The sequence below is a fragment of the Arachis hypogaea genome, chromosome 10 (assembly GCF_003086295.3).
Source record: "Arachis hypogaea cultivar Tifrunner chromosome 10, arahy.Tifrunner.gnm2.J5K5, whole genome shotgun sequence".
Taxonomy (NCBI): domain Eukaryota; kingdom Viridiplantae; phylum Streptophyta; class Magnoliopsida; order Fabales; family Fabaceae; genus Arachis; species Arachis hypogaea.
The window spans coordinates 115,383,365-115,393,954 of NC_092045.1; the positions used below are offsets into that span (position 1 = coordinate 115,383,365).

The 10,590-nt window shown below is 37.0% G+C and overlaps 1 protein-coding gene across 1 annotated transcript; it reads left to right on the forward strand.

The window, feature by feature from the left end:
• The first annotated feature begins 7,831 nt into the window (after window positions 1-7,831).
• LOC112716978 (NADPH:quinone oxidoreductase) lies at window positions 7,832-9,747 on the forward strand. Its single transcript, XM_025769055.3, has 3 exons — window positions 7,832-8,066; window positions 8,136-8,327; window positions 9,334-9,747. Exons 1-3 carry the CDS (start codon window positions 7,949-7,951, stop codon window positions 9,633-9,635), a joined length of 612 nt encoding a protein of 203 aa, XP_025624840.1. The 5' UTR covers window positions 7,832-7,948; the 3' UTR covers window positions 9,636-9,747.
• Window positions 9,748-10,590: the final 843 nt, after the last annotated feature.

Sequence of the window (10,590 nt, forward strand, 5' to 3'; positions counted from 1 at the left end):
CTGTAGTACCTTTTCATATTACAAGCATGCCACAACCTTGGTAGCTCAGTGCCGTTCAGGTCGTTTACTTTATAATAACCTTTTCCTAAAACTTCATTGACTTTGTATGGTCCCTTCCAATTTGCGGCGAGCTTTCCTTCTCCTAATTTGTTGACTCCAATGTCGTTTCTGATTAAGACCAAGTCATCCGGGGCAAATGTTCTTCGAATGACTTTTTTGTTGTACCTTGTAGTCATCCTTTGTTTCAATGCTGCTTCTCTTATCTGGGCATCTTCTCGGACTTCAGGGAGCAAGTCGAGCTCCTCTTTGTGTCCCCGTACGTTTCCGACCTCGTCATGGAGAATTACCCTTGGGCTTTGCTCATTGATTTCTATTGGTATCATGGCTTCTACGCCATACACTAGTCGGAAAGGTGTTTCTCCCGTGGCGGATTGGGGGGTTGTCCTATAAGCCCATAGCACCTGAGGGAGCTCTTCAGCCCAAGCTCCTTTTGCTTCCTGCAGTCTCTTCTTTAGCCCTACCAGTATGACTTTGTTGGCTGCCTCGGCTTGCCCATTGGCTTGTGGGTGCTCCACCGAGGTGAACTGATGTTTGATTTTCATACTGGCTACTAAGCTTCTGAAGGTAGTGTCGGTGAATTGGGTTCCATTATCTGTAGTGATGGAGTAGGGTATCCCATATCTTGTGATGATATTTTTGTAGAGAAACCTGCGACTTCTTTGAGCGGTGATGGTGGCCAATGGTTCTGCTTCTATCCACTTTGTGAAGTAATCTATTCCCACGATCAGGTATTTGACTTGTCCTGGCGCTTGGAGAAAAGGACCTAACAAATCCATTCCCCATTTTGCAAAAGGCCATGGAGAAGTGATACTGATGAGCTCTTCTGGTGGAGCCACGTGGAAATTTGCATGCATCTGGCATGGTTGACACTTTTTCACAAATTCTGTGGCATCTTTCTGCAAGGTCGGCCAGTAGAATCCAGCTCGGATTATTTTTCTGGCTAGTGACCTTGCTCCGAGATGATTTCTGAAGATCCCACTATGTACTTCCTCCAATACCTCGGGAGTTTTTGAGGCCGGTACACACTTTAACAATGGTGTTGATTTCCCTCTTCTGTAGAGGACATTTCTCACCAAGGTGTAGTGTTGTGCTTCCCTTCGGATCTTTTTAGCTTCTTTCTCCTCCTTAGGGAGGATGTCGAATTTCATGTATTCGACTAAGGGATTCATCCATCCGAGGTTTAGACCGGTTACCTCAAGTACTTCTTGTTTGTCTTCTATTTTTGCTACTGAGGGTTCCTGGAGGGTCTCTTGAATCAGGCTTCTGTTGTTCCCTCCCGGTTTGGTACTTGCTAACTTGGACAGGGCGTCTGCTCTGCTGTTTAAATCCCGAGTTATGTGTTTAACCTCGGTTTCTGCAAAATGCCCAAGGTGTTCCAGAGTTTTGTCCAAGTACCTCTTCATGTTTGGGTCCTTTGCCTGATACTCTCCACTTATCTGGGAGGTCACCACCTGTGAGTCGCTGTATATCATCACCTTTGTAGCACCGACCTCTTCTGCCAGCTTTAATCCGGCGATCAAGGCTTCATATTCTGCCTGATTATTTGAAGCTGAATATTCAAATTTTAGGGAAACCTCTATCTGGGTTCCTCTTTCATCTACCAATATTATGCCTGCGCCGCTTCCTGTTTTATTGGAGGATCCGTCTACATAGAGTTCCCATGTAGTCGGTTTTTCCTCTTGATCCCCTGCGTATTCTGCCACGAAGTCAGCGAGGCATTGAGCTTTGATCGCCGTCCGAGTTTCATATCTTAAGTCGAACTCGGAGAGCTCTATTGCCCATTGAACCATTCTCCCTGCAACATCCGTCTTTTGGAGGATTTGCTTCATGGGTTGGTTCGTACGGACTCTTATTGTGTGAGCTTGAAAGTAAGGCCGTAGCCTTCGTGAGGCTACTACTAAGGAGTAGGCAAACTTTTCTAGTTTGTGGTACCTTAGTTCAGGGCCTTGTAGAACTTTACTGATGAAGTAGACTGGATGTTGTTCGACCTCGTCTTCTTTTATCAGGGCTGATGAGACAGCCTTGTTCGCTACGGATAAGTACAGGACGAGGTCTTTCCCAGGTACTGGTCGAGTTAGGATAGGAGGTTGGCTTAAAAACTTTTTGAACTCTTGGAACGCCTCCTCGCATTCCGGAGTCCATTCAAACTGGCATCCCTTTCTCAATAGGGAGAACAGAGGAAGGGATTTTAGTACCGATCCTGCCAAAAATCTGGAGAGGGCTGCAAGTCGGCCATTGAGCTGCTGGACTTCTCTCACACAAGTCAGACTTTTCATTTCTAGGATGGCTCTACACTTATCGGGGTTGGCTTCAATCCCTCTTTGTGTTAGCATAAACCCTAGAAACTTCCCTGCCTCTACTGCGAAGGCACACTTTGCGGGATTTAATCTCATCCCGTGCAGCCTTATGGTGTCGAAGACTTGCGAGAGGTCTGACAGGAGGTCGACTTCCTTCTTGCTTTTTACCAGCATGTCGTCGACGTATACTTCCATTAGGGTCCCTAGGTGAAGGGAAAACACTTTATTCATCAACCTTTGGTATGTGGCTCCTGCATTCTTTAATCTGAATGGCATGACCACGTAGCAGAAATTAGCTCTGGGTGTGATGAATGATGTTTTCTCCTGGTCTGGCTCATACATCGGGATTTGATTATATCCCGAGTAGGCGTCCATGAACGATAAGTATTGGTACCCCGAGCTGGAATCCACTAGGGTATCAATACTTGGTAGGGGATAAGGGTCCTTGGGACATGCCTTATTTAAGTCGGTATAGTCGACACACATTCTCCATTTGCCATTCTGTTTTTTGACTAGCACTACATTGGCTAGCCATGTTGGGTACTTGACTTCTCTGATGAAGCCAGCTTCCAGAAGCGCTTGTACTTGTTCTTCTACTATTAGGGTTCGTTCTGGCCTGAGCTTGCGTCTTCTTTGTTGTACAGGTCGGGACCCTGGATAAACCGAGAGCTTGTGGGACATGAGCTCGGGGTCAATCCCAGGCATGTCAGAGGCCTTCCAGGCGAAGAGGTCGGAATTATCTCTTAGGAGTTTAGCCAACTCTTGTTTTAGAGTTTCCCCTATGTTGGCTCCTATATAAGTGTTTTTCCCTTCCTCTTTACCAACCTGTATCTCCTCGATTTTTCCTCCCGGTTGTGGTCGCAGCTCTTCTCTGGCCCTTGCGCCGCCGAGCTCTATTGTGTGAACATCTCTGCCCTTTCCTCTCAGATTTAGGCTTTCATTGTAGCATTTCCTTGCCAACTTTTGATCTCCCTTTACCGTTGCTATTCCCGCTGAGGTCGGGAATTTCATGCAGAGGTGGGGAGTGGATACCACCGCTCCGAGTCGATTAAGGGTAGCTCTGCCGATCAAAGCATTGTATGCTGACCCTACATCTATGACTATGAAGTCTATACTCAGAGTCTTTGATTTTTCCCCTTTTCCAAAAGTGGTGTGGAGGGGTAAAAATCCCAGTGGTTTTATTGGCGTGTCACCTAATCCATACAAGGTGTCGGGGTAGGCTCTTAATTCTTTCTCATCCAGCCCTAGTTTGTCAAAAGCGGGCTTAAAAAGAATGTCCACCGAGCTTCCTTGGTCCACTAGGGTTCTGTGGAGATGGGCATTTGCCAGGATCATAGTTATTACTACTGGATCATCGTGTCCAGGGATTATTCCTTGCCCATCTTCTTTTGTAAATGAAATGGTAGGAAGGTCGGGTGACTCCTTCCCGACCTGGTAGACTCTTTTGAGATGTCTTTTGCGAGAGGATTTGGTAAGTCCCCCTCCCGCAAACCCTCCTGAGATCATATGGATATGTCTCTCTGGAGTCTGCGGTGGTGGGTCTCTTCTATCCATATCATCTCGCTTTCTCTTTCCATGACTGTCCGACCTTTCTATGAGATATCTATCAAGCCGACCTTCTCTAGCCAGCTTTTCTATCACATTTTTAAGGTCGTAGCAGTCGTTTGTGGAGTGACCATATATTTTATGGTACTCGTAGTAATCGCTGCGGCTCCCCCCTTTTTTATTTTTAATGGGTCTAGGGGGTGGCAGTCTCTCAGTATTGCAAATCTCTCTGTATACATCCACTATAGAAACTTTCAGAGGAGTATAAGAGTGATATTTTCTTGGCCTTTCGAGACCGAGTTCTTCCTTTTTCTTGGCTTCCCTTTCCCTCTCTTTTGTTGAGGGAGGGGGCCCAGGTCGCCAACTCAAGTCTCTTAATTTGGCATTTTCTTCCATGTTGATGTACTTTTCAGCTCTTTCCTGTACATCACTTAGAGAAACGGGATGTCTTTTAGATATGGACTGCGAGAAAGGACCTTCTCTAAGTCCATTGACTAATCCCATTATGACTGCCTCTGTGGGCAGGTCTTGGATCTCCAAACATGTTTTGTTGAACCTTTCCATATAGGCTCGTAAAGATTCTCCGACCTCCTGTTTTATTCCCAGGAGGCTCGGTGCATGTTTCACCTTGTCTTTCTGGATTGAAAACCTCATCAAAAACTTCCTTGAGAGGTCTTCAAAACTGGTAACCGACCTTGGGGGGAGGCTATCGAACCACTTCATCGCTGCTTTCGATAGAGTGGTCGGGAAGGCTTTGCATCGCGTAGTGTCGGAGGCATCAGCTAGGTACATCCGACTTTTGAAGTTGCTCAGGTGATGCTTTGGATCCGTAGTTCCGTCGTAGAGGTTCATATCAGGGCTTTTGAAGTTCCTCGGAACTTTAGCCCTCATTATGTCCTCGCTAAAGGGATCCTCCCCACCTAAGGGTGGCTCTTCTTGTTCGTCACGGGAGTTGCGACTTTTGAGGGAGGATTCCAACTTTAAGAGTTTTCTTTCTAACTCTTTTCGTCGTTCCATCTCCTCTTTTAGGCTCTTTTCAGTTTTCTTTTGCCGCTCTCGCTCCTGCTCTAACTGCTCCAGGCGGCTGTGGACTAATCCCATTAGTTCAGTTACATGGGGTGGTCCTTCTTTTTCTGACTCGCACCCTTTTGAGGAGTTTACCTTTGGGTTTTTTACTCCGGAGGTGCCTTCCCTGTGTTGATTATCGATTTCCTGGTGGAGGGTGAAATCCACATCGTTATTGCCTGTGTCCAGATTCTCTTGTTCAAAATCTGTCTCCACATGGCCTTCTTCGTGGGATCTGTCCGCCATCTATGGATGATCTCTCGGGTCCCCGGCAACGGCGCCAATGTTACGGTGGGTAACCGGAGATTAATAGAATGGATGACGTTGGTTGGCCCAATTGTCTGCAGAGGGTGGCTTTCGAGTAGGTTCGTTCGCTGGAGCCTCCTTCCGACTTGTGTACGTGAGTAAATGGGGGGTGGTACCTGCAAAGACACTCCGATGCCTAAGTTAGCAAGGGTGTTAGCAGGTCTAGAGAGTATTGGGCTTAGAGATACCTGAGGGGTGTCAGTGTATTTATAATGGTGAGCCAATAACCACCGTTGGAGTAGTGCCATATCTTTAGGGTGTTAACCGTCCCATTATCTTAGGGAGGTTAAGATATGGCTTGATGAAGCGGTTAGAGAGATTTTAGGGGCGGTTACTCATTTGAATGAGTGTTTATCTGCCAGCTAATCTTGTGCCCAACTTCTTTAGGACAAGTCGTAGTCAACACCGACTTCTTATCACGAAGGTCGGTGCTTAGCAAGGCTCAATCCTCTGGACTAGGCCTTTCTTTTGGACCTGGGCCTTTATTATTGGGCCAGGGTATGAACACTACTTTAAAAATTTTGGAACGTAATTACCACTTGAGACAAAAGGGAAAAAATGAATATATAAATCTCACATAATTTATATATATCTTTATCTTTAAAAAAAAATATAATAGTTATGAAATACAGTTGGTAGTTCAAAATGTTTATACATTATTGTGGAATTTATATATGAATTATTGCATACCAAGCCTTTGGTCCTATTATATTTGTTTTATTCTTTCTCTTTTAAGGGACACTTTTCTATTTTTTAATTTTTCATTGGTGTGGTTGACTGGTTGGAAGGGTTGGTATCTTTTTCTTTAATGACATCTTGTAATTTTTTTAGGGTATGGCTGGGTTTATATGTTTGTCCTTTTTGTATTTTATTCTTCTCTTTGTGCGTATTTTGGACATTTTTTTATAATACTAGAATGACAAAAAAAGCTTAAACTTAATTTATTTAATATTTATTAATTATAATAATAATTAATAAATATTAAATAAAATATATTTTAATTATTTTTTATTAATATTTTATTATTAAATATTCTTATTTTCTTGTTGTGGTGTTTTGATACTTTTTAAATCAAAGTTGAATGCATCCGAAAACGAAGGAAAATTATTTCATGAATTTAACTAATATGTTAAGATTACTATAAGCAAAAAATTTTAAAATTTTAATTTTAATAAATATTAAATAAATACATTAAAATTTAAATTTAAAAAAAACTATTAAGATCATATATATTTTTAAGTGATGTAAGTATATATATAATATTAGTACGTTCTTCTTAGATTAAAAATTCATTGAGAATACTATCGTCATAAGTTTGTAAGATAAGTTACTCAATATTTATAGATGTACTTGTTATCAAATGATTTATCCCTAAAAATTATCTTGTTAGATTAAAACACATCATAAATAATTATATTTCTAAAAGTATGAATAAAGTTTACAAAATACAAACTAATCTAGGTTAGTGAGGTAATTTGTTTATATGTCACTAAAAAGAATGTTAAAAGTTCAAATTCTACTTTATATATATGTAATAACTTATTTATTAATAATAAATTTTTAAATAAAATTTAAATTTGCAGTAAATTAGTATGCTTGCTAATAAAATTTAAATTTATATACGTTGTGCAAGTGATTAGTGCGCTTGCTAATAAAGCTTTTTAGTTGTAACGGCATCTAACTTTAATTATCACTGTAAATAATAAATAAATAAAAACTTTAGTCATGTGTGTATAGTTTATATATTTCGTTTAGGTTAGTACGAGTAACGTAATATTAAAGTAAATAAATAAATAAATTATGACACGAGGAATGTTTATCATTGCCGTGAGCCCGTGACAGTTAGAACAAGAAAGAAAAAAAGTTTTGGCCATGAGAAACTTGTTGCTTTAATTTTGATAACTAAAAACAAAATTTAATTAAAAATATTTTAAAGACATCGGTTATAAGAACCAAAATAAAAAGTTTTAATTCTTTAAATATACATTAATAATATATCGAAAATTTTAATAGATTATAGTCTTTAAAAATATTTCAATAATAAAAAATTATTATATGTACAAAAAATCATTAATTAAATCAGTTACATATTTGTGTATACATATGTTCGGCAATAATTATTCTGTCGATTTTAAGAGAACGAAAACTTTCATTTAGTAACAATTTTAAAACGAGATAGAAATGATAAGACTCCACTATTAAAAATTAGTTATTATCTAAAAAGTATAAAGAATTAAAAATTATGGTAAGAAAAATTATTAAAAATCCAAATTCATCATTCTAATATTTAAATAAAAAAATTTGAATTTTTTTCTTTTTAATATTTAAAAAAAATAACATAAAATTATTTAAAAAATTGATACAAAATAACATAAAATTATTTTCTTTTATATTTTTAATTAAAAATTATATTTTCAATCTTTTAATTATCGCTAAAATTATATAATTAAATAAAAAACTTTAAATTACTATGAATATAACCTAAGATTCGGTACATAAAAAATTATTTAGAGTTAGCAGCCATAATAATATAACGAAGTAAAACTGTCACACGTAACGGAAAGCGAAAAAGCAAAGAACAAACCGGCCTATGCTTTTTTCAAAAAATATAAAATAAAATAAAAAAAACTGGTCAAATTGAATTATTATATATAGAGAGTGAGAAATAAGATCTGATGCATTCGATAATTGGTGGTAGAAGCGCCATGTCTGAAGAGAAAGCAGTGATTAAAGTTGCAGCTCTATGCGGCTCTTTGCGCAAAGCTTCTTTCAACAGAGGCCTCCTTCGTGCCGGTAAGTTCATGTAATCGCGAGATTTTAACAGTTTTCGTGAGATTTTGATTTTTGAATTTGTCGATGCAGCCATCGAGCTAAGCCAGGAGCAAATCACAGGGCTCCACGTGGAATTCATAGACACTTCGTCGCTGCCAATGCTCAACACCGATCTTGAACAGAACGGAAGGTTTCCGCCGGAAGTGGAAGAGTTCCGTCAGAAGATTCTGGAAGCTGATTGCTGTTTCTTTGCTTCTCCTGATTATAACTATTCTGTCACTCGTAAGTTTCTCCTTTCTTTTCAGACAGATTCAATTTGTGGACATAGATGAATTTGACTTATCATTTTTCTATTCTAAATTGGAAGATGCTTCAACTTGTGCCGTCTTATCATAAATAGTTGTAGTGGAAAATTATTAAATAATATTCCATTAACTCTCCATACTTTTCAAAATAACATTAGTTATCATGAATCATTTGCTTCCGAAAATTACGTGATTCTCTGATGGGTTGTTGGATACTGTTACACCAAATGTCTCATGCTATGAAGAAAAGAACAAAGTGATTTTTTTATGGGGAGTTGGATACTATTATATGAAATGTATAATTTTATTTTTGTTAATTTATAAAATCAAGTTAAATATTTCTTTTTATTTTTTGCGTACGAATATCTCTTTTTTATAGAATTAATCTTGAGAGAATTTCTTTTAAAATATAAAAGTATTTTATATGCACTAAAAAACAATTATCAAAAAAATATTTATGTATAATAGAATGTCAAGATATCAATATTCTTATTGTTAAAAAGTTATAGTTAGTTAGTGTTAATTGAAATGTAAGATAAAAAAACATATTTGTTATCTCATATCTTTTTTTATTTATATTTGAAGAAGTATAGAGAACTAATGGAGTATATGTACAATGTATACAATAAAAATTTAGGAATGTTCGATTTAGTAGGATATCAAATGTTTATTATTCCTGGTATCCGGATGATTATTCTGGATAGTATGTGTGTATTGTGTTTGAGAAATTAATAGTATTTTACCCTGGAGGTTCATTTTTAACTCATATTATACCAAATAAATAGTTCATTGTACACATTGTATAAATACTCCATTCGCTCCCGAATAATTAAATTTGTAATAAAAAAAATCAAATTTGTTTGTTGCATTATAAGTATTGATCCATTACTGAATTTTTGTTATACACCTAACATAATTGTTAAAATATACAGGACAGATTTAGGTTAATTATTTTTTTTTTAATTATGTTTTCTGATTAATAGCTCTCTTGAAGAATGCACTTGACTGGGGTTCAAGACCACCAAACGTGTGGGCTGGAAAAGCAGCCGCAGTGGTAACGGCAGGTGGCGGAGGTGGAAGAGCGCAATACCATCTCCGGCAAATCGGAGTCTTCCTCGATCTGCATTTCATCAACAAGCCGGAGTTCTACTTGAACGCTTTCCAGCCGCCGGTCAAGTTTAACGACGACGGAGACTTGATTGACTCTAGTGCAAGAGAGAGGCTTAAAGATGTGCTACTCTCTTTGCAAGATTTGACTTTGAGACTTCAAGGCAATAAGTCCTGAATTCAACAAAATTTGGAGTGCATAATGTACTTTCCTTCTTCCTTCATTGTGCTACCACTTTTAAGATGTTGCTAAATTTCTGTTTCAATAATTATGAAAAATTAGTGTTAAATTCGAATTTGTAACCAAGCTCTACGACCATTGTCATAAGATTCAACCCTCTGGTCAAAAGACTGGTCATTAATTAGTAGCCCATGAAAAACGAACCAATTAAAATGCATACACATGTGAGAGCGTTGTGATTTGTAAATCGATAATACTAACAAGTTAAAAAAGCATAATTCAACCAATTTAAATTTATTTTATTTAATACTTATTTATTATAGAATATATTAAATAAAATAAAAAATAATATATTTTAATAATTTTTTATTAAAATTATTTATTTAAAGTCATATTTTTATTAAGCCTTTAGTAGTAATTTTTCCTTCTTTGAAATGTATTAAGGAAAACCAGAAGTTATGTTAATTATTTCCCCTGCTAATTCGAGTCAAAAACGCAAAAGAAAAGTTGCATTGTGGAAAAAGAGATTCTTCCATCTCATACTTTTCTTATACTAATTTTAAAAATTGTTTTTTTAAGTAAGTTGTTGAACCTAATTGTTATTTATAATTAACTCTTTTGTAAGAATTTTTTTTGTATGAATATTACTATCAAGGTTGCGAGAACCAAATCAGTTAATAAACTTGTAGAATGATCGGTTCAACAATTTAATAGTCTAATTATGGTTCAATCGAAGTTCAGCCAATTTAGTTAAATATAAAATAAAATTATAAAAAATTAATATATAATTTTTAATATTTAAATTTAATAAATTTCTAACTAAATAAACACATAAATCACATATACACAAATAGTATAAATTACATCTAACAAAATAAAACTTTAGCCATAAAAAAAATATACCTTCAAATTTTTTAGAAATTTTTATGAAGTGGATTATCTCAATAAGAAA

Excerpts from the sequence above, each read along its gene's own strand:
- LOC112716978 (XM_025769055.3), top strand. The coding sequence starts at position 7,949 with ATGCATTCGATAATTGGTGGTAGAAGCGCCATGTCTGAAGAGAAAGCA. Across the intron at positions 8,067-8,135 it reads CAGAGGCCTCCTTCGTGCCG|CCATCGAGCTAAGCCAGGAG; the intron begins GTAAGTTCATGT and ends TTGTCGATGCAG. Across the intron at positions 8,328-9,333 it reads TTATAACTATTCTGTCACTC|CTCTCTTGAAGAATGCACTT; the intron begins GTAAGTTTCTCC and ends TCTGATTAATAG.